Below are 26,825 nucleotides of genomic sequence, written 5' to 3' on the forward strand. Positions count from 1 at the left end.
GCATCTTTGGCCAGGCTCACCCCCATCTAATCCAGCTGCAAGAAGCCCAGGATCCCAGAGAAGAGTCTTATTCTTATCCTCCGCTAATGACAGTTATCCTGGGATTGCAGCACCCATGAGAATTCAAGCTTGTACATTTTTAGTGGAGGTCTGTGGTGTGGACGGCTTGAGGAGAAAAAGTGAGAGCTCTGCATTCTAAGGCTGCAGGAAACATATTAGTTTTGCCTGCATTCCTTCTTTCAATAACAGGATTCATTGCTTCCTTGTGGGCAACTGCCCTTCTACCATCTCAGTCCATGTGTTGTGGGGGCTGGCCCCAGGTATGTGACCCAGATAAGGTAGGTCACACTGATTGGGTTGGAGTTGGGCACAAGACTCAGTCTGAGCCAATGAGAGTTCATCTCAAGACTTACTGGAGCCATTCACTCAACACTCCAAGTTAGGTGCTAGGAATACAACAGGGAACAAAATTGGACCAGGAGGACAAACTCTTGGGTGGCTAAAATAGCAGAATATCAGCCTGGAGGCCTGGCAGGCTGTTTCCCATCACAAAAGATAGGGCTACTTGAGTATGAAGCTCCACAAAAGAAGCATAACCAGTCAAAGTGGAAACAATTCCTGAGTATTAAGCCACCCGGATCCAGGTATTCCTGCAGGCCATATACCCTTCGCTTTTTCAGTTATATGAACCAATAAACCCCTCCCCCACTTTTGTACTTAAATGGTCAACAGTAATTTGTGTTTTTTTCTACTTTTAATTTTAAATTATTTTAGACTTAGAGAAAAGTTATAATAATAATAGAGTTCTTGTATATCCCTCACCCAGCTTTCCCTAATGTTAATGACTTATTTTATCATAGTACAATTATAAAAACCAAGACATGACTGTTAACTTAACCACAGACCTTATTTGAATTTCATCAGTTTCTCCACTAGGGTTCTCTTTCTTTTCCAGGATCCTATCCAGGATCTCATCACATTTAGTTATTTTTTTCTTGGCCTCCTCCAATCTGTGACACATTTTTTAAAGACATTTTGAGTTAAGTTTTAGTGCCTTGCTAACCTCAAGAGTCCTGATGATGTCCAAGAACAATCAGTGGGGGCAAAACAAGTGGACGTCAACCAATAATATACATTGAATAAATATTTGCAGAGTTCTGGGGAGGCAGTTACCACTTCCAGTTGTCAGGACTAAGAAGGAGTTTAACAGACACAATGGTATTTGAGTTTGACTTCGTAGACCTGGGATGGTTTCCATATCTATCCCAAAATGGTTGCTCAAGGTTACATAATAAAAAAGTCAGGAATGGAGCTACTTGAAGTCACATATTTTGATTCCTACCAGTGTGTCCAGGTGGAATAGGCAGGCAGGCCCAGTCTGCCCACCTTACTTCCTTGTTCTAGCCTCTGGTGATCAGGTTGAGCCCAGAATGGACCAGGTCCAGACCTACAGTAAGCCCAGGAAGTATGGCTCAGGCATCTGCTTGTCCCTGGCCTTTGATCTCCTAAGGCAGCTAGAAGAGGGAAGGCCCAGACCTGGGTAAATATCTTCCCAGGACTCTAGGGTCTCATGTACAATTGAGAAAAAGGAGAGAAGATGGGGAAGAAAGAGAAGGGATTAGTCTCAGGCCCCTGGGGGTTCTCTGCTGAGCCCAGCCAGAATCATAGTATAGGGTGAAGATGTGCAATGTCAGCATCAGATAACTCAGAGATGGTCTATGCAACCCCTTCATTTTACAGATTGGGAGACTGAGGCCTAGAGTGTCTTGCTGACTGTTATCCCTTCCTTCCTGGCAACTCTGCCCACACAGGTTTGGGGTTGAAAAAGGTGGAGCATTTCCTCTCGTATGGGTCTCTAGAGTCAGGCCAGTGAGGTAGGGGGCTACCTTTTGCTATCCAGAGGATTGGGGCTCCTGCTCACCATTCCAACCCTTTGGGAATTCTGAAAGGGTGGGGAGAGATAGGAATACCCAGGTGAGTAGGTGTATCCATCATAACAATAATTAGGGAAGTGGGAGGCTTTAAGCAGGCTAATTACGCGGGCTATGTCTCAGCCTCAACAAACCTCTTTCTGTACTTAGCATCTTCACCCAGGGGCCCTAAAGATAGGGAAACTGAGGTGCTCACAAGTGCCCCTCAGGGATCCCTGCGGATGGAGACTATGTAACAAGAGCCTGCTAGAAAAAGGTGAAGGGGATCCACGGAAGTCAAATTATAGGTTCTAAGGCTGCTGGGACCACTTAGTCACAAGCATCCATGTTGACCAGTAGGTGCTCACAGCACCTGACCATGAAGATAAGGAAGAAAGGGCAGGGCACAGTACAGGCTGGTGCCTTTCCAGGGCTCAGCCTGGTGGATCTTAGGCAGGCATTGTGGAAATGATCTGAAGCTTAGGATACAAAGGTCAAGGCATACAGTACACAAAGGGGATATCTAAAAGGAAAGCCTGGCTATTATAAATAATAACAGAGATCAAAGATAAAAGGCTGGGCTGCTAGATATGCTCCCCCCTCAGTACCCTGTGGAGCCCTCAAAAGGACTGCTTGGCATGCCCTACACCCAGGTCATCCATTCGACCAACAAATGGTCATTAAACATCTTTAGTGCATCGGGCTATGGAAAGATGCTGGGGACGCCCAGATAAATAAGTTATGGTCCTTGTCTTCAAGAAATCATCTGGTCTAGCAGCTAGACTCCTCACCTGAGAACTAGATATTGCAGTTTGGCCAAGACAGTCTTGGTTTACACCTGTTGTCCCAATATCATTATTAATAGTGTCCACTTTCACTCTCAAAAGTTTCCTGGTTTAGATGACAAATTATATGGTCACCTTAACCACAGTACAATGTATAGGTAATGGTAGAAATAATGAGAGAAAGTGGTAGGAGTAGTTGCTGTTAAGACTATAATAAAAAGACATTGACAGAGGCAGCTTGAAAGCAAGAAACAATCTGTTTAATATGTGATCAGATGTTAGACCACCTGACTATAAAATGGTCAGAGGATGACACTTTCGTGTGTATCTGTCCCCTGATTCCCAGGCTTGCTACTCCTAGTGTTAAAACTGAGCTATGCTTCTGATTATGAGTAACATTGTCAACATGGAGAGGGCTTCCAACTTCAACTACACTTGACTTGGTACAATTCTCCAAATTCCTTGTGTTTCGTAAATATAAACTAAGAACCTATCAGTCAAGAAACTGATTTTAAAAATTATGGTACGATCACACAATGGAAATATTATCCAGCCGTAAAATGGAAAGAGAAAGCTCTTTGTGTACTGATATGGAACAATCTCCAGAATATATTGTTAAATTAAAAAATCAGGGTGAAGAATAGCAAGTATAGTATGTTGTCATTTGTGTAACTCAAGAAATACACACACACACACACACACACATACACACACACATACATACATACATACATACCCACACATATACTTTTATATGCCAACAATGTCTCTAGAAGAATATAAAAGAATTGATAGCCTTGGTGATCTGGGGAGGGAACTAGGTGGCTGGGAGATGAGTGAGATTTCATTGCACTTTTGTACTTTATGAAGTTTGAACTCTGTGAATCTATTACCAATTTAAAATTCTGAGTAAAATTAAAATGTTTTTTTTTTTTAAATAACTAAATGAGTGAATAAATTCCTAGAGTCCCTTCTTCTGTGTCTGCCCATTTGATTCCACTGACTTGCTCATTAGAATCCTTTTTACCTTTCAAAGCTCAGTTCAGAGCAGCCTCTTCCAAGAAGCCCTCCCTGACAGTCTGCTCTGCACACTCAGAACAGCCTTCTTTAAAGGCCTTTATTCTGCAGCCTTGCTCATGAAGTTGCTGTGTGCATCTCACTTCATCCAACAGGTTGAAACCTTTCCTGGCAGGGACTACTGGATCTAGTTCATCTCTGATCTTCCTGTAGCACTGAGTTCTTGCAAGTGCTACCACCATGTCCTCCTAACAGCTGAGTCTAGGCAAATGAGTGTTTTTATTTGACAAAGGAAGCACTTGTGATTCGGTGGGGTAAAAGTTCAGAGACTTGCTTAAGGTTGCAAAAAGAGAAAGGTAGAGGTTGCAGAATGCAGATTTCTAGTGCAATCCAGTGTTAAGACATGTACTACCCTGGCTGCTTACCTTCCATGCACACCCAGTAGCCAAGTCTTCCCCTTATTTCCATCCTTCTTGTGCAATAGTCCTAACCCATCTCCCAGTAGTCTAGGTCAGTCCCCCTTATCCCCCTCACAGCAGCCAGAGCATTTCCCATTTCCCTTCCTCCTACTTAAATGCTTAGGGCTTTTCACTGGCTCCCCTTCCCACCATCTATACTCCAGGACAAAGTGCACTTTCCTCTGCAATTTTTATGAGGCCCTAGGTCCCGCCCTAGTCCCGCTCTGCAGCTGCAGCTTCCCAATCCCTATTAGATCCTGGAATATGTTAGGAATATGTTTTAAGTGATTCCCAATGGTTTCCTTGCAAAACCTGGCATGTCACCAGGGCAATATTCTCTAACCTCATTTCTCAGTCCTCGCCAAGCCCCAAATACCTGAAAATCTGAACTGTGGATTTAGTCTGACCCAGCTCTACTTGCTCTTTTTGAGGCCTTTGTTTCAGCTTCCACCACTTTAAAATGGGGGTAATGTACCAGTCTGGAAAAGAGGACTCATCTGGTGAGGCTGTCGAGGCCGCTGGCAAGGAGGAGCCTGTTGTGGCTCAGGACAGTTTGGTGGGTCCATTTCTGACACTTCATCCCCAATCGCCATTCTCCACCCTCACCTCCAGTGACCATGCCCTAGGCTGCCCTCCACCCCTTCCTCAAGAAGCCAGGCACCCCAGCTCCACCCCTTAGGCGGCAAAGGACAAGCTTAGGAAGGAAGGCGCTGACAGTCACGCTAACATCGCAGATTAGAGACCGCGTGGTCATTTGGCAGATTTGCAATTGGAAACAGAGGACATTGGGGGAGGGGACTGTTGGCAATGGCAGTCTTAGAGGAGTCTCCACTCAAGGTCAAGGCGCCTACTCAACGGGCAGCGAACCTCAAGGACGTCTACCTGCAGCCTCGCTTCTCCAGGGCCCGAAGCCTTTCTATTCCTTGAATTAGGGTACGTTCTCTTTAAGGCGTTAGAGAAAGTCACCACGTTGGTGGCCGGCCAACAAGGCGCGGCGCGTTTTGTCCCTTGTGCGCCGCCGTGGGCCGGGCCCGGCGCGGGGGCGGGGCAGAGGCGCGGCGGTAGGGTCAAAGGTTACGGCGCGCACCACGTGGGCCGGTGACTCCGTCCTTCCCGCAGCGGCCGCGGCGAGCAGGGCACTTGGGTTAGTGGCGCGGCGGGCGGTACGGACAGCTGAGCCGGACGCCCGCTCCCGCCACCATGGTCATCAAAACGGACGAGTTACCGGCAGCCGCCCCGGCCGACAGCTCCCGGGAGCCCAACTCGCAGGCCGGTGGCAAGGGGAGGCCGGGCGCGGCCGGTGAGCGGGGCTGGGGCCAGCGAGGAGCGGGGCAGGGAGGCTGGACCGGGATGAGCGGGCGGGCCGGTTTGGGGTTCCGCGGAGACCGCCGCTTTCTTTACGCGCCGGATTCGGTTGCTTGTCTCCTGGCCCTCCACTGGGCCGCCCCCGCCTTGAAGGTCACCTTCACTGTCGCCCCCGGCTGCGGCCCGGGCTTTGTACATGGGGTCCCGGGGAGAGCAGTGGCGGCGGGCACACGCGCGCCAGATCGCGGGGACACGTGCGCGCACACGCGGTTTCGGGGTGCGCCGCCGCCGCAGATGGACTCGGCGGCCCCACCCCCTCTCCTCTCGTGCACTGGGGAACTCTCTGGGTTGGGGTCGCTGACACTTTCTCTGTCAGGCACCCCTCCACGTTAGGATCCCAAGCGTTCCCTGTGCACGGGCTGCAGCCCTGCGAGTAAGACTACACTTAGGGACTTAACAGGTTTGGTCTGTGGAAGAGCGCGAGTTAGGCTGTATGTATTACGAACGGGTTTCTATGGTTCATTTTGAAGGCAAGGCTTTAACTCCAAGTCTTTAGGCTCTGATCATTGATGGGTTAGGGTTGGACTGGTCAGCGGACGTAGGGGTATGCCTGTGTATAGGGCCGAAGCCACACTCTTTGGCAGGAGGAGGTGTTCATGCCAGAACTTGATCATTAACTTGCCTTATTGCGAAAAGTGGGTCAGCCTAGAGCTGCTCTTTTTAAGGCAAAGGTCGTCAGTGTGGAGTGGAGCTCCTAGCTCCCCCATGGGAGTTGTGTGGCCGTGGCTTTGGGAGCAGCTGCAGCATTCTCTGGTGGGGCCTGCTTCTCTGCATTTCTCTTGGACCTCCTCTGTTCCCTTACATCACAACTCAATCTGGCCTTGAGGCCGAAGCTCCCTTCCTAGCCCATTAGTTGTCATCTCCAAATCTTCCTCAGAGCCCCAGGGCTGGACAGTGGACTCTGCCTTGGGTAGTGGTGGGAGGGCAGAACTACCCCTATCTCCTACTTCTTGCCAACTCTCCATAACAGGGATTTGTCATTTTTATTTCCTTTCTCAGCTTTGGTGAATAAGGATGGGAAAAGTGTTAGGTAGGCTCTCTGGCCCTGTCACAGTGGGTTACCTTGTGATAGCGGCTGGGTACTGTGGCAGCTTTGCCAATTGCCTAGACAAGGCCACTGTTTGGACAGATCCACAGATGCTGATGACTCCAACCGTCCAGGCTTTGCACTGATGTGGCTTGGAATCAGCGTGTCATGGTAGATAAGAGGAGGTAGATAAGAGGGGCTGGGTGATTTCCTCCCTAGCTAAGAGACCTGAAGAGAGGAAGCAACTTGCCCAAGGTCATACAGCAATTTAGCTGTTGAGAGCATTTGGATTTCCAGCTCAAGGCGGGCATGTCAAGGCTGCTGTGCCGGTCCCAGAGGAGACTGAGACAGGCATGTTTGCTGGGGTCATATGCTGAGAATATGAGGGTTAAGGAGGGGAGAGTCTGTTGGAGGACTTCTCTGAGGGCCTGCATGAAGCCCCCCTCAGCCATGTGCCAAGAGGCTCTGTCTGGGGCAGCCCGTGTCAGCAGAAGGGCACAGCTGTTCATTTTGGGGAAACTAAGAACATCCCAGTGGGTGGAACGTTAGCCCCTTACTCTCTAGGAAGCTAGTATAGATAGGCAGGACTTGAATTACAGCCAGCCTGAATCTATTCAAAGAAGGAGGGGGCATTGATGGAGTCCCCCAACAGGCTCTTACCCAGGTTCTTGACCTCAGGACCCAGCTCTGGAAGGCTACCTAGTCCCCTTAAGGAGGACATCAAGGCCTTTTGTGGGGGAAGCAAGGGTCAGTTGGGAATAAAGCTGCTTTCAGGGGTTAAGAGAACAGGCAGGTTTTTCGAGTTCATAGGGGAGGGCTCTTTGGAGTTGGGGCCCAGAGATGAGTAGGGGCTGGCAGACTGGGGAGGAGCTTGGGGGCTTAGAGGAGCTTCCTGACAGGATCTCAAAGCTTTTATCTTGGGTAGGTCACTGAAGAGTAGCTTAAGGAGCATTAACTATCCCCAGAACCTGCAGGCCTGCTTCTGGCTGAGGGGGAGGGGGGCAAAAGAGCAGGAAAGAGGCAAACAGGTGCTCACATCCTTGGGGTCTTCCATAGACTGCTTGCTTGCCTCCACCTCTTTCCCTTGAACCCCTGGGTTCCTGCGATGGGGTGATATGTCTTTTGAGGCCTTACTTCCTGCTGGAGCCTCACCTCCTGGGGCCTTGGCTGGGGCGGGGCCTGGCCCTGGCACAGTCTACTAGCAGGGCCATGCCAGGCTGGGGAAGGCACACAAAGGCCACCCAGGATGGCCCGTTTCTTTTCTAATTCCTCCTTTCTGCTGCTCACAGGGTCCCTGTGCTCCAAGGCCAGGGCAGGGCTACTACACTTCATCTCTTCATTGTGATCTGGCGAATGAAGATTGGGGGTGTGTCCACATTGCTGTTTGGACAATTCCTTCCCATTCTGCAGAGGTCCACTTTTTTCCCTTTCCCTAAAATGCACATACTCGGGACGCCCCCTGGGATGTGAGAGGAGTGTGCATGGCCCAGAGTGTAGAGGCTTGGGAGGGTCCTGTGGCTGGAGATAGATTTGTCTCCTGGACTGCATCCTGAGGCCTGGAGGAGGAAGAGAGTACTGTATTCGTGGTAGGCACTGCAGCCCGAGGGAGTGGCTGGCACTCAGAGGCATGGCTTTGGGCATCTGATGGACCTGTTTTTCTCTTGCCTTGGCTGCTTGCTGCCTCTGTGACCTTGGGCAGCTTGCTTACTAGCTTTCCAGAGCCTCAGTTTCCTCAGGTGAGATGGACTGGTCCAACTGATTGAGGAATCTGCTGTGGGCTGGGTCTAGCGTAAGCTTTGGCTTTACAGTAACCAGAATAGAGGCGGTCATCAGGGTTTATTGTCTGCCCCACTCCCTTCTTCAGAAGGTTAGGGTGTGTTTAAGGAGGGGGATAAGATTAAGAGGGATTCTGCCAGGGCCTGGCCTTTAGTACCATCTGGTTTATGCGGGCAGAACCCTTCGTGGGGGCTGTGGAGAGGCTGAGGGCCTGGCCTGTGCAAGGGCATCAGGTTCTGCCTGGAGTGAGACAAGACTGGAGGGAAAGCGGGCCTGGTGTGAGCCTGGTTCCCCACCCCCATCCTGGTTAGTATGAATGCCGCAACAGTCTTGGCTGGGTCCTGGCAACAAGTCAGAGGCCCTGGGAAGGTGCCCTGGCGAGGCTGGGCATGTTCCTGCTCCACATGTTACTTCTCCACAGCCGAATGGCCTTCGGCCTTTTGCTGCCAGCTCTGTTTTCCCCTAGGGGAGAGACTTGGTTTTTCTCTTGGCAGAGCAGGGGCTGCTGGGAAGGGAAGGCAGAACCTGCCAGCTTCTTGGTGGAGCTGGAGGCCTGGGGCACGGCTGCAGTTGTCCTCTGGGAGATTGGGGGCCCATCCCCCCTCCCACCAGAACCAGCGACTCTCAGAAGGGGGAGAGCTGCCAGGTCACCTGCAGGGGGCATCATGAGCCAGAGGTCCAAGCCAGTTCCTTGACCCAGGAGACAAGGCAGGGTACTTAGCGTCTAGGACTGGTGGACAGGGGGTGGCCACCTCATGGCCTGGGTCCGGGTCTGTACCAGCTGTTGCTGGCAGCTGGCTGAAGCGGTCATGCCCACTGGGGTTGGAGCCGAGGAGAGGACCCCCTTGCTGGGCCCTGTCCCTGCCACCCAGTCCCCGGAGTCTTTGATCCTGAAGGGGCCAGGTACCCTAAATGCTGGGTTCTCCTGCCCCCCTAACAGCTTCGTCGGCAGTGATCCCCTTTCTGGGGATTACAGGGAGGTAGATCTGAGAGCTGGTAGCAGCTCCTCCTGGGGTCCTGGAGCCACCAGGGCCTCCTGGCCCAGAGCTGTCCTTCTGGCCGACCTTGAGCAGGATGCGAGGCAGGGGGAGTGTGCCCTTCCTAGGGCCGCCCCGGCAGGCCTGGCTCTACTGAAACCCGAAGCCAGCCAGAGCAACAGCCCCGGGCCAACCAGCTGCATGGGGGCAAGGGTAGTGGCAGAGGCCGGAATGAGGGACACAGGCAGTGCCGAGCCTGAGCCAGAGAGCTGGCTGCCTTGCTGCGATGGTGGTCAAGAGACTCCAGAGCCCAGGAGAGGGGAACCACTGACTGAACCAGGTGGGCTGTGGGGGCAGTGAGTCAGGTGGCCAGCCTTTTGTGGGGAGATCACTTGGCCTTAATCCAGTGGTAGGGAGACCTTCAGGGTCCCTTAGAGGAGGGAGGAGGGGCAGGATAGACTGTCCTCAGGAGTGGAGGCCCCTGGGAACCAGCCACATTCCTTTGACATGTGATAAGGGATTGGGTACCCCCTGGGGTGGGAACCTGAGGCCAGGTGCCTTCTGGGCAGGCTCCCTGGGCTGCCAAAAGGGGAGTGGGAGCTGTGGTCCCCCTTGCCTTGTCTTCCTTGTCCTCCCCATCCTGACTCAGGGAATATAGGCTGGCTGCATGGGTTGAGTCTTGAGTTCCCACTTGTGGGGTCTCAGACTTCAAAGCTGTCACTCTGTATTATGTGGGGGCCCCTTCCTGCATCTCCCCTCATCCTGGGGTCTTACCAGCCCGCAAAGCTTTTCTCAAAGACCCAGCTGGGGGAAGTGCTTCCTCATATTTGCCATCCATCTTTCAAAATTTTGGAAGCATACCAACCGCCACCCTTCTCCCCGCCCTCCTGTCTTTGTCTGCTTTGTCATAGTGCTCACAAGGTTCTCCCTTTGGTCTGAGTGCTCACTTTCTAGGGACCACCCCAAGGTGGCTCTGCGGGGGGCTGTGAGCTACCTGGAAGGAGAGGTCCTTGTGAGTCCCTATAGTTCCCAAGAGTTTCACTTGTAGTTTGTAGAGGTGTACTGGGGACTGGGGTGAGGATGGTCAGTGAAGATCCACAGTGTCCAGGATGGAGGGGAGTCTGGTGATGTGGTGCAAGAATCCAGGGTCTGCTCTTGATTTTTGACCTTGGGTAAGGCTCCGAACTTTTCCGGGCCTCAGACATACTTATTTCGTGAGAAGGAGGAGGGGACTATATCTGAGCTCCTGTTTATCGCTAAGTTGAGGGGACCCAGGGAAGAGGGAGTGGCTTCTCTCCACATCCCTGTGGTGTGCCTTTCTGTGCTGGGCTTATCTCCTTTTCCAAGGCCCCTGCACCATGTCTCTGGTGAGTCTGGGTAGGGCTCATACAGCTCTGGGGGAATGCACCCCAATCCCACTCCGAATAGCTGAGTAGGGTAGAGGAATTGGGGTCTGGACAGGATGGGCTGGGGTCCAGAGCAGAGCTGGGTGAGCTACCCTGTCTGAAGCTCCCAAGTGAGCAAAGGGCCGGTTTGGCTACCAGGCAGACCCCGGATCAGAAGGCTCCATGGACCAAATGGGCATTCAGGCAGGCCTGGGTTTTGCTGGAGAGTTTCTGTGAGGAGGTACTTTGCTCCCCAGGGGCTCTCCTTTGTTCCCCTTAGTGCCAGGGTACAAATGGAAGGTTTTGTAACCTGTTCCCCCTCTCTCCACAGCAGGCGGGTTGGGTGCTGTACACAAATATTGGACCTAACTATGTGTTCACAGTGATAAATTTATTCAGTGCCTTTCTGTTGTGCATGGGCAAGACACAAGGAGGAAGATAGAGCTGCTGGTATGAACAGCCACCCAGAATGCAGCAGAACAAGTGCTTAGGAGATAGTGACCATGTCTCAGGGGACAATGGGAAGCAGTAATTCTTCTGTAGGGTCATTTGGACAGGCTTGAGAGGATAGGATTTATTTCACCTAGGCCTTGACAGATGAGTAGGAGTTTGCCCAATGGAATGTAATATTGGGGACAGAATAAACAAAAGCACGGGTAGGGGGGAAGATGTGTGGCCTGTTCTCATGCTTCCTAGTAGTTTGGTATAGCTACACCTTGACAGAGAGCAGGCAGGAGCTGAGATGGACTTATGCCTGAAAGTGTTGGCCCAAGAAGCTTGGATCTTGTAAGCAGTGGGAAGATTCTGAGTGGTGCTGTTAAAATAGGGGAAATGGCCTGTACCAGGCTGTGGCCACAGGGTCATAGTCCTGTGACTAGTGGAGATTAGGTTGGGTGACTAGATATGGGTGGGAGACATTCACGAGCAGGGGCTGGTTTGTGGAGGAAGATGAATTCTATGCTGACAAGATGTCTTTGGTGATGCCTGAAGGATGGCCACATACTGAAAAGCTTGAGCGAGGCCAGGATCGGTTATATGAGCTGTAAGATGTGAGTGGATTTGATGCCTTGGGAGAGGGTGAGAGGAGAATGAGAAGGGGCTGGAGCCCAGGGACACTGACAGCTTGGACTGCTAGAAAAGGAAGAGCTGGAGAGGGAGGAACAAGAATATTGGTGTCCATCAGGAAAAAGGAAAAGGAAGAGCTAGTAGTAGATGCTGCTGAGAAGCCAAACACAGTAAGCCCAGAGAAGACCTTTGGGCATGGCCCTCAGAGTGGCATTGGTGACTACAGAGAGAGTGGTTGGGTGGTATACTCAGATGAAAGATAGACTGGTGAACTTAGGAGCCAAAGGGAAGGAAGGGCCCGGGATATGGAAGGGTTCTGGCTGTGGCCTGTAGGCGGTGGGCAGAGGGAAGCTGTGTGCCCAGGGTGAAGTGGAACTGTGGAACCTGGACTAGGGCTGAGTCTTGGGATGACAGGCAGGCCCCATTTTATAGGGCATGAGCCCACATGACCAACTAGGCCCATCTTACCCAGTTCTTTTCTTGTCACCCAAAGAGCTGCCGTCAGTCATGCTACTGAATGGAGACTGCCCAGAGAGCCTGAAAAAGGAAGAGAGGGCCACCAAACTGCCCCGGGAAAATGGGCTGGATGACACTGAACCAGGAGAGGAGACCACTGGACAGGAAGTCATTGTCATTCAGGACACGGGCTTTTCGGTGAAGATCCTGGCCCCTGGGATTGAGTCCTTCTCCCTGCAGGTGAGATGGGGGAGAGGCACTGGGGACCAGGGCCTAAGCCTCTTTGAGAGGATAAGGGTAGAAAGCCAAGCCTTGCCTTCGCTCATTCTGGCCTTATGTTGTAGGCAGGAAACCGAGGGTCCTGTGCCTTGCCCAAGATCATTCCATTAGCATGATGGATATAGGAGTCCAGGTCATTGTCCCATTGCTAGGAGATAGCTTCCAGCTGGGACTACCAGCTTTGGGGAGAGAGATGGTAGTGGCTGGGCAGCCTTGGGGCCCCACGGCTCCCAAGGGGGCCCCACAGCTCCCAAGCCCTCTGCTCTGTACTGCCAGGGAATTCACTGCTCTCTGTTCTGGCTTCACCATTTTCCCAAGAGGAGAACGGTATTGGGTGGTCTCAAAGAGCAGAGTCAACCCAGAAGTCTTGCAAACTAGTAACTCATTGGGGAACCGGGCAGTGCCCTCATATGTCTTCTGTACCCACAGGCTTGGGCCCCAGAGCACCCCTTCTGGAAGGGGGAAGCCATTTGTTTTGGGGACTCTGACATTGAGCAAGGGAGAAGGCAAGATTGCTCTTTTCTTTCCCCTATTTTTGTATTTCTGCTGCTCTGCTCAGGGGCTTGCTCTTGGTCTGTAGGAATAGTTTAGGCCTGAGGGTGGTGGGGTGAGACTCTGTCATGCACAAATGTGTATATACACTGCATGCCCACACACAGGTGTAGATGGGCATGTATGTATAGATAGGGCCTGGAATTTAAAAGCCAGAAAATGGGAAACTAAGTATTTAGGGCATTGATTCTAGGCACCCAAGTACTTTGAGGAAAGTGGCACATCCTCACCAGGGTGGTTGGGTCCTTCTCCCTGGCAGGTGTCCCCTCAGGAGATGGTACAGGAGATCCACCAGGTGCTCATGGACCGTGAAGACACATGTCACCGCACCTGCTTCTCATTGCACCTGGATGGCAACATGCTGGACCACTTCTCAGAGCTGCGCAGTGTGGAAGGGCTGCAGGAGGGCTCGGTGCTGCGGGTGGTGGAAGGTTTGTCTGGAAGGCAGCCGGCCTGCCAAGGGAGGGCACATAGAGGCTAGGCCAGGTGGCACTCCACCCACCCTGGCTGGTCACAGATGAGTACACAGAGGCTCAGAGTGGTATCAGACTTGTGGAGGCAAGATTGGAGCACAGGTCTGCTTCTCAGGCTGTCACTTGTGCACCTTCCAGCTTCATGGGTTAAATATCAAAGTTGCGATTAAAAAAACAAACAAACAAACAAAAAAAAACAGACAATACCAAGCAAAGGCTTGAACTTGGCCCAATCATATTCTATTGAGATAAAAGTAAAATCTCTTAAGGAAACTAGAGTTTCACAGCTCTGGGCAGAGACATTAGGCCCAATATAGAGTGATCAGCTGGTGTGGTGAGGCTAGTTTAGTTGTAAAACAAAAGCTCCTGTGAACTTGAGTCCCCTGGGGAAAAGTGGCTCAAATTCTGGGCGTGCCATCTTGTTAAGAGGAAATGTGGAAAAAATGTAACCCAGCTGTGCTCAAACTTGCTTGATTATGGAACCTCTCTCTTCCTCCAACAGAGCCTTCATTAACATTTCCCAAAACACATATTGGCAGGGGCAGTGTTGTAGTTCAGATCCTGCAAGGTTCTCAAGCCACTTCTGGGCGAGGGCTTCCTTGGGAGAATAGGACAGAGGCTGCGGGGGCCCAGCAGTTCTGTAGGCCTTCTCACCCATGACACTTGTGAACAGAGCAGGGGGCTTTGTGGGCTCCCCAAGGCCATTGTGCACTTCCAGAGGCATTTCTTGTGCTTTTTGGTTAGAAGTTTCTTTGCAAATAAGGATCCCTGTACAATAGCAGGCAGGTGTGTATGTTGAAACCAGAACTCCAGCTTATGTGTTTATAATGGAATTTGTAAATGGAAACCTAAAATTGAAAATCAAAATGACCCTTGGTATCACCACGGCAAATTTCTCAAATTTCTCTCTGCTGGCGGGTTGTTGCAGGGAGCAGAGCCCTGGTAACGCTGGCCACTTTCCTCCCAACAGAGCCATACACAGTGCGCGAGGCCCGCATCCATGTGCGCCACGTCCGAGACCTGCTCAAGAGCCTGGACCCATCTGATGCCTTCAATGGGGTTGACTGCAACTCCTTGTCCTTCCTGAGTGTCTTTACTGATGGCGACCTGGGAGGTGCAGGAGGCATTGGGGCCGGGGTTGGGCAGAGGAGCCAGGAGCAAGTTGGCCAGGGGCTGGCAAAAAGGGCTGAGGCTAAGCCATCTCACCTGGAGTGGGTGGGGCTGGAGGCACCCAGACTGAGGCCAGTTTAGGCAGGGAGATGGTTGGCCCCTGGATGGCCTTGAGCTGACCACCAGTCTTGGGTCCCTCAGACAGTGGGAAGCGGAAGAAGGGCTTGGAGATGGATCCTATCGACTGCACACCACCTGAGTACATCCTTCCAGGGAGCCGGGAGCGGCCATTGTGTCCCCTGCAGCCCCAGAACCGTGATTGGAAGGTGGGATTCCTGGAGCAGAGCTGGGAGCAGGTGTCAGGTAGGGCAAGGGGCTGTTACACCAGGAGGCCTGGCTCACTCATCCTTGGCCATTCCTGTAGCCCCTGCAGTGCCTGAAAGTACTCACCATGAGCGGCTGGAACCCACCCCCTGGGAACCGGAAGATGCACGGTGACCTCATGTACTTGTTTGTAATCACAGCCGAGGACCGACAAGTCAGCATCACAGCGTCTACACGGGGCTTTTACCTGAACCAGTGAGTCCTTGCCCATTCCAGGTCCTTTAACAGCCACTTTTGGCACCCTGTGCAGTCACTGTCTTCTCTGTAGGTCCACAGCATATCACTTCAATCCCAAGCCCGCCAGCCCCCGATTCCTCAGCCATTCCCTGGTAGAGCTGCTCAACCAGATCAGCCCGACCTTCAAAAAAAACTTTGCTGTGCTGCAGAAGAAAAGGTAGGGCCTTTGCCCCATATCTGCCCCTTCTCTCATGTCCCATAGTGGGTGGAGTGAACCAGCCACCCTAAATTCTAGCATTTCTGCCCTAAAAAGCTGTGTCCCCAGCCCCCAGCATCCCAGTGCCTCTCTTTAGGGAGCTGTCAGCCAGACCCAAGACAACAATTTCAGGAGAGGCGCCTGCTTCTATCAGACTCCCCAAGGGCAGGTCTCAAGTAAGGAAATGCCAGAGCTGGTAGGGTCCTCAGAGAAGAGGCCCAGTGCAGGGTTCTGAACTAGGCAGGTTGCCCCATCTCCCTTCCTCTGCCTGCCATAGGGTCCAGCGCCATCCGTTCGAGAGGATTGCCACCCCATTCCAGGTGTATAGCTGGACGGCACCCCAGGCAGAGCATGCCATGGACTGCGTGCGTGCAGAGGATGCCTACACCTCGAGATTGGGCTATGAGGAACACATTCCTGGACAGGTGCCTGCGGCCTGGCCCTGCCCTCCCTGGGCACCTCCCTCCCCCTCCCTTGGTGGGTGCCAGGCTGGGTTCTGTGTGCCTCCCTAGAGGCTGCATCTACTTATCTGTCTTGTTACTTGGAATCCTATGGGGCCGTCCATGAGGAGGTGGAAGAAGGGACTGCCCAGAGCACGTTGTGTGGCACAGACAGAGCCAGTGTCTCCCTGGTTTCTTTTCAGACCCGGGACTGGAATGAGGAGCTGCAGACAACGAGAGAACTGCCCCGCAAGAATCTACCTGAGCGCCTCCTGCGAGAAAGAGCCATATTCAAGGTGCTCACATCCCCTCATGCCTGACAGCAGCCTCAGGCTCACCTGCCACCCACCAGCTAGATTTCTGGTGAATAGGAGGGAAGCTGGGATGGGTAGTCAGGGTATTCTGCTAGTCTTTATCTCCTGGCAGACAACCCAACTCATTTTTCAGGCCTGAGACTTGGAGTGCATGAGCAGGGATGGGACCTGCCTCCAACGTGGGCTATGTGACAAGGTCCTCCCAGCTTTCTGTCTTCCACTGACAAGCATCGGGTCCTCATCTGGGCACACATGCCTTATTTAGATGTTATTAGTACTCTTACTGAGATAAAGAGACATGAGGAAAAAAATTGTGCTTTCAAAAAAAAGTTAAAAATCTCCCATAATCTTACCACTTAAGAGATGATAATGGTAGAAAAGATGCGAATGTTTTGGGTGCTAACTTCTCCAGGGCTTTACCAGGTGCGTCATAGGCATTATGTCCTGTAATCACTTGGACACCTTGTAAAGATCGATACTTTTATTGTCAGTGTTTTATAGACAAGAAAATGGGTCCGAGAGGTGACCTGTCCAAGTTTACCTGACACGTAGTTAGTGGATCCCAAACCAATGCTGATTCTTCCACTCCTTGTTAATCACTAAGCTCTGCTGAGTATAAGTGATAAGTTTTTTCAAAAAGGGGGTCTCTTGCCCTTTTCCAAATGTGAGAAAAACAGACTAGAGTCCTCGGCCCCCAAAGTGGCCTACTTGCCTCCACCATCTGGGTGAGCTTGGCCAAGCAGGATGAAACCCAAGGCTCTAGTGGATGGGGCCTCTCTCACCCTCCCAACCTCGGCTTCCCCAGGTGCATAGTGATTTCACAGCAGCGGCTACACGCGGTGCCATGGCAGTCATCGATGGCAACGTGATGGCCATCAACCCCAGTGAGGAGACCAAGATGCAGATGTTCATCTGGAACAACATTTTCTTTAGCCTGGGCTTTGATGTCCGTGACCACTATAAGGACTTTGGCGGAGATGTTGCGGCCTATGTGGCACCTGCCAATGACTTGAATGGTGTGCGCACATATAATGCGGTGGACGTGGAGGGGCTGTACACACTAGGCACCGTAGTGGTGGATTACCGTGGCTACCGCGTCACAGCCCAGTCCATCATCCCTGGCATCCTGGAGCGAGACCAGGAGCAGAGTGTCATTTATGGCTCCATCGACTTTGGCAAGACAGTGGTGTCCCACCCGCGATACCTGGAGCTGCTGGAACGCACAAGCCGGCCCCTCAAGATCCTGAGGCATCGGGTGCTCAATGACCGTGACGAGGAAGTGGAGCTCTGCTCCTCCGTGGAGTGCAAGGGCATAATCGGCAATGATGGGCGCCACTATATCCTGGACCTGTTGCGTACCTTCCCCCCTGACCTCAACTTCCTGCCTGTGTCTGGGGAGCGGCTGCCCGAGGAATGCACCCGTGCCGGCTTCCCCCGCACCCACCGGCACAAGCTCTGCTGCCTGCGCCAGGAGCTGGTAGATGCCTTTGTGGAGCACAGGTGAAGGGCAAGGCCTGTGAGGGTAGGCAGGGCCGGACAGCATGCAGCCAGCAGGTGCTTCTGGGGCCTGATCTTGATTGGAGAAGCTTTGGAAAATGGAGAAAGAGCTGGCCCTGGCCACAGTCAGTATAGACTCAGCCCCAGCCCCACCCACTCTGACATTAGGTTCCGCACAGGGTCATCTAAGAGCTGTACGTTGGTCAAAAACTAGTGAGCAGCTAGACCAGTGAACATGTGGAAAATGGGGGAGGGGGGATGTTTTGGAAAGTCCCAGTGTCAAAGGCCAGAAGGAGGGGCAGGGGGTTAATACTAGTAGCATTTAGTGCTTAGGAGTCAGCCACATCAAACATCCCACACCACAAATCTCCCTCTCACAAAGCCAGTGAGATTCCTGTCATTCTTGAGAGCCTTGGCCTGCATGGTAAGCTATATCCCTACCTACACCACCCCCCCACCCCTGCCCCTGTCCTCTTCCTATCTGGGAAAATCTCAGTTTTTGCTGTGACCTGCAGCCATCTGGTAGAGTTGCTGGGTTGGCACACGCATGTATGCATTGACACTTGCACACTAGGTATATGCCAGCAGGGTGTCCAGCTCCAACATTTGTTAACCCCAGCAAGCCAGGAGCCTGGAGCCTGGCTCTGGTCCCCATAAGTAGCAGGAAGCTTCCAGGCCAGCTACCACATACCCTTTCCTATCCCCATCTCTAGGTACCTCCTCTTCATGAAGTTGGCTGCTCTGCAGCTGATGCAGCAGAAAGCCAGCAAGATAGAGAACCTTACCACCCTGGAAAATGGCAGTCTGCCCTCTTCGGAGTCCAAGTCTGAAGACCCTCTGGGACCTGAGGCAGGAAGTGAAGAGGAGGGCAGTAGTGCTAGTGGCTTGGCCAAGGTGAAGGAGCTGGCAGAGACCATTGCCTCGGACGACGGGACAGGTGGGGCTGCTGTGGTTGCTGGGGAGAACCCCAGACCTATCCTGGCCTCTGGTGCCTACTAAGGGCGGCTCATAATCCAGCTCCAAGAGAGGCATGCAGATGTCTCTGCGAAGAGCTGGGGGGAGGCTCCGGGCAGCTGGGCCCCACTGGTGGAGTGGGGCTGCCTCCTAGCAGGCCATATCTCCACAGCAGACCCGCGGAGCCGGGAGGTGATCCGCAATGCATGCAAGGCAGTCGGCTCCATCAGCAGCACGGCCTTTGATGTTCGCTTCAATCCTGACATCTTCTCACCAGGCAGGTGGTGGGGCAGGGCGGGCGGGGCACTGTGGGGTCATCTTGGGGCCTTGATGATGGTGGGCCTACTAGCCTACCTGAGCAATGACATCTGTCTTGTCACCTCTGCCTCCCATCCCCTGGCTCAAGTCTCTGTTCTCTCCTTCACAGGGGTTCGCTTTCCTGAGTCCTGCCAGGAGGAAGTTCGGGACCAGAAGCAGCTGCTGAAAGATGCTGCTGCCTTCCTGCTGTCCTGCCAGATACCCGGCTTGGTGAGGGCTGGTCCGCAGGGTTGGCAGGGTAGGGGAGCTTCAAGGAGAGGGCTGTTACAGGCTTTGGTGCCTGATCTATGACTCAAAATGCTTGTGGGACCTTCACAGGAGTGACTTCCTTAGACCCACTGATCTTCAGGGCAAGAGAGAGAGGCAGAGTGTTCAACCCCATTGTATAGAGAGAGCTGTTAACTCCGAGAGACCAAGGGAGACATCAAGTACAGGTTCTGCTCTGCTGAGCCCTCCATGTGGACTGGTGTCTGGGATTCTGGTCCTCTAAGCCAGAGGTCCCCAACCCCCAGGCCACAGACCAGTGCCAGTCCATGACCTGTTAGGAACTACGCTGCACAGCAGGAGGTGAACAGCGAGTGAGCAAGCAAGCTTCATCTGTATTTGTAGTTGCTTCCTAGCACTAGCATCACTGCCTCAGCTCCACCTCAGATCGTCAGGCATTAGATTCTCATAGGAGCACTGGTCTCTGTTGCCAGAAAGGGTGGGACTGCTACTCTAAGCCACTGTGTGATGGATGGCTGATGGAGGGGGTCAGGGATAATTTGGGAGAAAAAGCAGGGTATCCTGTCCTCTTCACCCTCATGAACTTTGTATGTAGGACCCTGTGGGGTGTTTGCTTCCTACTAAAGCAGCTCCATGGTGAGGTAGCACACTTGTCTCAGATCTTTGAGCTGAGCCCGCAGTGACAGATGCCCATTCCCTCTAAGTCTCAGCACAGGGGTAGAGTGAAGCTTTGGCCTCTGAGTAGTCAGTCACCTCTGCTCCTTCCTACCTGGTCAGAGGGGAGCCTGTGCTGCCTGTTGGGCATTCTCAGTTCACCCATGGGGGGCTTCCTCATCTCCGCTTCCTCGTCAGGTGGGCCTGGCAGTCCTTCGTTTTCCTTGGTTTGTAAGAAAGGCTGCGGGACAAGTTCTCATTTCCTTCCTGCTGCTTTGTCTCCTTGCCTCTTCCTGACTTATAACCGGTCTTCATTCCCTGCTTCCCTATGGGGCGGGCCTTGGGTTGATGTGAGCTCTCCCAGGAAGACCCAGGGTGGGAGGAAGCAGAAAGCTTGGGCTGGGGGGTCTGACTTGCTGCAGCCTACAGGTAAAGGACTGCACAGACCATGTGGTGCTGCCCATGGATGGGGCTACACTGTCCGAGGTTATGCGCCAGCGCGGCATCAACATGCGCTACCTGGGCAAAGTGCTGGATCTAGTGCTCCGGAGCCCGGCCCGAGACCAGCTGGACCACATCTACGTGAGTGGTGCTCAGGGAGGGCCGTGAGACGGTGGGGCCAGGCTGGAGGCCTGGGGCCAAGATTTCCCTTTTTGAACCTTCGTAGAAAATTGGCATTGGAGAGCTCATCACCCGCTCTGCCAAGCACATCTTCAAGACGTACTTACAGGTACCACCGCCCCCACCTCAGCCTGGGTAGTGTAGGGTCTTGGAGAAGAGGCCTGGATTGGGGCCTGAGGGCCCTCATGACTTTGATCCAAACTTTGCTCGCAGGGAGTCGAGCTCTCGGGGCTCTCAGCTGCCATCAGCCACTTCCTGAACTGCTTCCTGAGCTCCTACCCCAACCCTGTGGCCCACCTGCCAGCCGATGAGCTGGTCTCCAAGAAGAGGAACAGGAAGAGGAGAAATCGGCCTCCAGGGGCAGCAGATAACACTGCCTGGGCCGTCATGACCCCCCAGGAGCTCTGGAAGAATATCTGCCAGGAGGCCAAGAACTACTTTGACTTCAGCCTCGAGTGGTGCGTGAGTGACTTGGCAGGGGCATGGCAGGCAGATGGTCTTCTGACAACCCAAGGTGGAGAACAGGAGAGGAGAAAATAGGGAGCCATGGAGGAGCTTGTTTTAGGAAGTAGGGATGGAGCTGTTAGTCCTGGCTGGTGGGCGAGTGTGGCCAAGAGGGCGCCTCAGCTGTTGTAAAGGGGCAGAGATGGGTACTGGTCTGCTCAGATCCACCCGTCTCTTCTCCCCCAGCGAGACCGTGGACCAGGCTGTAGAGACCTATGGTCTGCAGAAGATAACACTGCTGCGGGAGATCTCACTGAAAACCGGAATCCAGGTGGGCATGGGGCAGTGTCCCTTCATCTCCCAGCTCCCGCAGGGTCCACAGGGCTGGGGCGGGGGGGGGGGAGTTCGGCTCCCTCTCCACACATGGGGGTGTATTGGGAGGTGCTGGCCATGGAGCCTGGGGCTGAGACTGCCTGTGGGTATGTGGGTGTTGGTTATGTCCCCCAGATCCTGCTGAAAGAGTACAGCTTCGACAGCCGCCATAAACCCGCATTCACTGAGGAGGATGTGCTCAATATCTTCCCTGTGGTCAAGCATGTTAACCCCAAGGCCTCGGACGCCTTCCACTTCTTCCAGAGCGGACAGGCCAAAGTACAGCAGGGTGCGTGGCCAGATGTGGCTGGGGGGAAAGGGGGCCCCCCAGCCAAGCCCTGACCTTGCCACCCTTGGGGGTACCCTGCAGGCTTCCTGAAGGAGGGCTGCGAGCTCATCAACGAGGCCCTGAACCTGTTTAACAACGTGTACGGAGCCATGCACGTGGAGATCTGCGCCTGCTTGCGTCTCCTTGCCCGTCTCCACTACATTATGGGTGACTATGCCGAGGTGGGCCTTGTGCACCCTCTGGGCTATGTCAGCAGAGGCCTTAGGGGCTGGCAAGTGAGGGAACTGGGGCTGTGTTCTCACCCCTACAGCAGTGACAGGCCTGCGACAGGCCTGCGGAGCTGGAGCCCTGTCTGAGGGGCTTAAGATGTTGCTCACCAGGGCTGGGGTGGTCGGGGACAGGGAGAAGCAGGCAGAGACCAGGGGGACCTGGGGAGTTGCTTGTTCTGGCTGGGTCTCCCTTCACAGGGACACTGGGAAGGATAAATTCTGAGACTCACTGCACCTAGTACCTTGTAAGCACCCCGTAAAGCTTCTAGGAGTGTCCCTGCTGTTGACTTCAACTAGTATGGTGTTTACCTGCCTTGTCAGCCCCCAGGGCTTTTAGAGGCTCTTCAATGGGACAGACACATTGTAGGCTCCCCACTCCCCTGCAATCACAGAGACTTTTTGTCTATGTGTTTGAAAAACATTATTAATACTTTATTTTTAGCACAATTTTAGATTTGTATATATGTATTTACATAGATTTAGTTGGGCAGGGAAAGGCTTAAGACAAGTGTTTAAAAAGATGAAAGTCTCATAGTGGAGTATAGACTTAAATGGTCACAATAGCTGAAATTTGACTCCTCTGCCTTCGTACAAAGAAAAAATAGAAAGTGTAGCCACAAGGGACAAGGCCAAGCTGCTATGGAGCTTGAGAGTCCAGAGCTAGGCAGACTCAGTATGGGGTGGCACCTGCCCCAGGATGACAACCCACACCTCTCCAGGCCCTGAGTAACCAACAGAAGGCTGTACTGATGAGTGAGCGAGTGATGGGCATCGAGCACCCCAATACCATCCAGGAATATGTGAGTGGCCATTGGAGCCGGGGCTGCACAGGTTGGTGGGGCCCATGACCACCCTGGCCTGATCTGGCTGCTCCTACAGATGCACCTGGCCCTGTACTGCTTCGCCAGCAGCCAGCTGTCCACGGCCCTGAGCCTACTGTACCGCGCCCGCTACCTCACACTGCTTGTGTTCGGGGAAGACCACCCTGAGATGGCACTGCTGGATGTGAGTGCTGGGGAGGGACAGCAGGATGAGCCTTAGTACCAGGGGAGTGGGACCTGATCAGGGCCCTCCTGACTGCCCCTAGAACAACATCGGGCTGGTGCTGCACGGGGTGATGGAGTATGACCTTTCACTGCGCTTCCTGGAGAATGCGCTGGCTGTCAGTACCAAGTACCATGGGCATAAGTCCCTCAAGGTGGCACTCAGGTGAGGCTGTGCTGGGTTAGGGGACAGGGGTCCATATACCAGAGCCATAAGGACAAGGTCCCAGGAAGTACTTGGATTGAGGGCGGATATGGTACCCAGCGTTCTCTCTTTTATCTGATTCCTGAGAAAATTTCTCTCGACTTTCATGCCTTTGCTAAGTCCTGGGCTTGTTTGTTTCCCTCGGGTAGATTCCAGAGTGGGATCTAGATTAGTTTGCATACCCTCCATCAGGGTCCCACTGCCTCAGCCCACTCATGTCCCTCCTTTGTCCCCTGCACCATGCCACCTGCAGCCACCACCTTGTTGCCCGGGTCTATGAGAGCAAAGCTGAATTTCGGTCAGCTCTGCAGCACGAGAAGGAAGGCTACACCATCTACAAGACTCAGGTGGGCCACGGCAGGGGCTTTGGGGTGCAGCTGGGTCTGTGGGCTCCACCAGCCCTGACCACTTCCTGCCTATGCCACTCTCACCCCCTGTAGCTGGGCGAGGATCATGAAAAGACCAAGGAGAGCTCCGAGTACCTCAAGTGCCTGACCCAGCAGGCTGTGGCCCTGCAGCGCACCATGAATGAGATCTACCGCAATGGCTCCAGTGCCAATATCCCACCTCTCAAGGTACATCCGGGACAAAGCTGGGGAGCCCCCCCCCATCCCAGCCTCCCTGTGCCCACACTGTGGCTCATCTTCCCTTATACCCCTCAGTTCACAGCCCCCAGCATGGCCAGTGTCTTGGAACAGCTCAACGTTATCAATGGCATCCTCTTCATTCCACTCAGGTGAGGCCCCTCTTCCATCTGCCCCCCACATCCACTTGGAAGCTGGCCTTTAGTGTGTTGTTTTTTAAAACATATCATTGGTGTGGCTCAGAATTGGAAAGTACAGCCAGGGATAAGAAGTTCCTTGATATCCTTTCAGAAATATTTTGCATAATCGAGGAAACATATCTGTAATCTTTTTTTCCCCTTTTTTGCACAAAAATGTAACCCATGCACAATAGGTATATTTTTCTTAATATAGCTTGGCTTCATTCTTTCTCTGGCTTCTTGCTGTTCCAGTGTAGGGAATGTCCCTTCTAACTGGACCCTCAGGCTCTAGTGTGCCTCTTATAAATAGTGCTGCCTTCTTGAGCCCCTCGGTCCTGTCTCCCCACCAGGGTGGGACATGGTTTGGTCATCCAGAGGTTAGGGCATTGACAGTGGATCTTCTCTTTGTTGTACGCATGCCCCACTCCCGTTTTCTGTGCATAACTGCTGTGGGAACAGCCATAAAGTGCAGCAGCCTTTAAGCTGGGTGTGAAGGCTGAGTGGGAGCCAGGCTTTAACTGAGGTTTCTGTTAACTGCATGGAGTGCTCACTTTTTTAGCACTTAGGGGCCTTTCTGCTTTGGGGAAGGAAAGGAAACACTTAATTTAGAAATGTCTCACTGAACAAAGCACAGAGCCTGATCTTGTCCCTTAAATTAAATTAAGAAAAGTCAGTAAAGTATCAGAGGGCCAAGGCCCGCTCTGACACCCACTCTTTACCCCCATCCTCTACTCAGCCAAAAAGACTTGGAGAATCTGAAAGCCGAGGTGGCACGGCGACACCAGCTCCAGGAGGCCAGCAAAAACAGGGATAAGGCTGAGGAGCCCATGGCCACCGAGCCTGAGCCAGCGGGGGCCCCAGATGATGCAGCCCCCCAGTCCCAGGCTGCCAAGGACCCTCCTTTCCCGAGCTTGCAGGGGTAGAAAAGGAGAGACAGAAGGACAGTCAGCTGCCCCATTACCCAGTGATCCAGGCTCCAGGAGAAGGGGACACGCCCTGCAGATGGGGAGAGGAAGCAAGTCCCTCTTCGTCCATGTTTCCAACCCTAACCCCACCCCCAGCATCATCCTGGGACCCCGGCCTGCCTGCCCCCAAGAGATGTTTTTGCACTGGTTCAGTGAATATATGATGCAGAAGCCTAAATGAAGACACGTGAATGGAGTGTATGGGCGTCAGTTCCCAGCTGGGGGGCAGGTGCCTCTCAGGCCCCTCCATCCTCAAGCAGATGTGTGCGAGTGTGTCCATGCCCGTGAGCATCTTGATCCGTCCTCCCTAACTTTGTACATAGCCCAGGTCAGATCGGAATGGGTGATGTGCAGATGCGATTTCTCAGGTCATTTGTATGTTTGACATGGCTGCTGCTTCTGCTGCCACTATCCCTGGGCCCAAGCTGGCTTAAAGTCCAGGTTGAAAGCCAAAAAGAGGGGAGCTTTCCTATGTCCTGGGATTGGGAGCCAGAGTTCTGTGGTAGGGCTAGAGGGCTGGGTGCACTTTAGCTCTGTGGCAAGGTGAGAGCTGCAGTAGCTTTATTAATTGTGGTTGGGCCTGGCCCAGCTATGCTTGGTTTGGGGGAAGGAGGGGTGTACAGTGGTGGTTCCCCAGTCACCCCTGTGCCCAGCCCCCACCTGTCTGCCCCCTGCTCCCCAGCTGGGGATACCTCGGGGGCTACAGTCTGAATGTATCCTTCTTCCCATTTTAACCTGAGCTGCCTAACGCACAGTGGGAGTGGGTAGGGCAAGGACCTAGGGGAACCAGGGTTGAATCATGGGTCCTTGGGGGAAGTTACTAGATATAGGACTGATTATCATTTATTTGTGGAGCCCAGCTTCCTACCTGGTTCTTGCCACATAAGCACCTTCAACAGAGAGTAGCTCTGGGGGTGGCACATGGGGGCGGCATGGAAGGTGGTGGCCCCCACAGGCCCCGGCTACTCCCTCTCTCTCCTGCCTGTGCTGCTTCTCTGTGCCTGCTGTTGGAGCCCTGATGGTGGGGGGAGACCGTCACCCTCTTGAGCTTGAGGGAGATGTTCTCTGGGGTGGGGCCTCTGCCTAGGGGGAAAGCTGCTTATGGGTATGGTCTGTCCAGACACCTTGTTTCAAAGGGAGTGGGGTGAGCTAGCAAGCGAAGCATCCCCACAGCTGATCAAGAACTTTTTCTTGTTTTTAAACCATCACGTCTTCATTTCACATTGGAATAAAGTGAGTTTTTGAAACCTGCTGCCCCAGCCTCTCCTGTGTGTTCTGTACCAGTCGCATTTGATTATGAGGGCAGTTGCCAGAAATATTAGTAAAAGTTTAAAGCATATGAATGTATATATTATATCAAATTCAGTTATCCTTATAATGTCATTTAAGTGGGGGAAAAAAAAGGGTGGAGTCACAGGCACTCAGCTAGTTTACCCAGCTGCCAGTCACTAGACCTATGAGACAGGCACGTAGCTGAATGTCAGTTGTTGGTCACAGGAGAAAGGCTGAGAATTGCTCCATTGTGGTTCAGGCTGGCATAAAGGCCAGTTGGAGTGAGGGGTGCTTACAGGGTAGGGGCCCAGGCCCCGGTTAAGCTGGCTGACCCCTGATAGGTTGCTGATCATTGAACTCTGGGCATGTGCCCCTGTCCCATTTGATTTGGGAGGAATGGGCAGCACCCCCAGAAGACCAGAAGTTGTAGAATGGAAGGGTGTCTAAAGTTTGCTATCCTAGGGTAGGTCTTAGGGTTAGCAAGACTCCTGGAGATCTAGTGAGGTGGGAGGAGGAGAGCCCACCAGGGCCAGCTTGAGGGGCAGAGCCTGTGAAGTGGGAGTAGGGGTGTGGAGAGGGCCTGTCTCTGAGAAGAGGGGAAGTCTCATTACAGGTGTTGGCTGCTGCTCAGCCATCCCTCTGAAGCAGGCAAGCCTTCAGCCCCATGCATACTTGAATGACTTTTTGAATACTTTGTCTTTAACATTGTGAAAAGAAAAAAATTACAA

The 26,825-nt window shown here is 53.0% G+C and overlaps 1 protein-coding gene across 5 annotated transcripts; it reads left to right on the forward strand.

Annotated features, from left to right (window-relative positions):
• The first annotated feature begins 4,960 nt into the window (after nucleotides 1-4,960).
• Nucleotides 4,961-26,079, forward strand: CLUH (clustered mitochondria homolog). Of its 5 annotated transcripts, none has more exons than XM_036223668.1 (26): nucleotides 4,961-5,103; nucleotides 12,259-12,461; nucleotides 13,312-13,483; nucleotides 14,496-14,639; nucleotides 14,837-14,961; nucleotides 15,060-15,214; nucleotides 15,288-15,413; nucleotides 15,730-15,877; nucleotides 16,096-16,188; nucleotides 17,012-17,706; nucleotides 18,417-18,640; nucleotides 18,830-18,934; nucleotides 19,085-19,185; nucleotides 20,284-20,436; nucleotides 20,522-20,584; nucleotides 20,689-20,933; nucleotides 21,166-21,250; nucleotides 21,427-21,580; nucleotides 21,662-21,801; nucleotides 22,569-22,649; nucleotides 22,729-22,854; nucleotides 22,937-23,058; nucleotides 23,351-23,444; nucleotides 23,538-23,672; nucleotides 23,760-23,833; nucleotides 24,597-26,079. In XM_036223668.1, the coding sequence occupies exons 2-26, from the start codon at nucleotides 12,273-12,275 to the stop codon at nucleotides 24,781-24,783; spliced, it is 3,936 nt and encodes a 1,311-aa protein (XP_036079561.1). In that variant the 5' UTR covers nucleotides 4,961-5,103; nucleotides 12,259-12,272; the 3' UTR covers nucleotides 24,784-26,079. The 5 variants fall into 5 exon arrangements, with proteins under 5 accessions (XP_036079561.1, XP_015994374.1, XP_015994375.1 ...); XM_016138888.2 differs by lacking the exon at nucleotides 4,961-5,103 and adding an exon at nucleotides 5,267-5,470 and having other exon boundaries at nucleotides 24,597-25,017; XM_016138889.2 differs by lacking the exon at nucleotides 4,961-5,103 and adding an exon at nucleotides 5,268-5,470 and having other exon boundaries at nucleotides 18,833-18,934; nucleotides 24,597-24,783.
• Nucleotides 26,080-26,825: the final 746 nt, after the last annotated feature.

This window comes from Rousettus aegyptiacus, unplaced genomic scaffold (assembly GCF_014176215.1).
Source record: "Rousettus aegyptiacus isolate mRouAeg1 unplaced genomic scaffold, mRouAeg1.p scaffold_m13_p_6, whole genome shotgun sequence".
Classification (NCBI taxonomy): Eukaryota; Metazoa; Chordata; class Mammalia; order Chiroptera; family Pteropodidae; genus Rousettus; species Rousettus aegyptiacus.

Excerpts from the sequence above, each read along its gene's own strand:
- CLUH (XM_016138886.2), top strand. The coding sequence starts at position 9,517 with ATGGGGGCAAGGGTAGTGGCAGAGGCCGGAATGAGGGACACAGGCAGT. Across the intron at positions 13,484-14,495 it reads GGTGCTGCGGGTGGTGGAAG|AGCCATACACAGTGCGCGAG; the intron begins GTTTGTCTGGAA and ends TCCTCCCAACAG. Across the intron at positions 16,189-17,011 it reads GAGAAAGAGCCATATTCAAG|GTGCATAGTGATTTCACAGC; the intron begins GTGCTCACATCC and ends CGGCTTCCCCAG.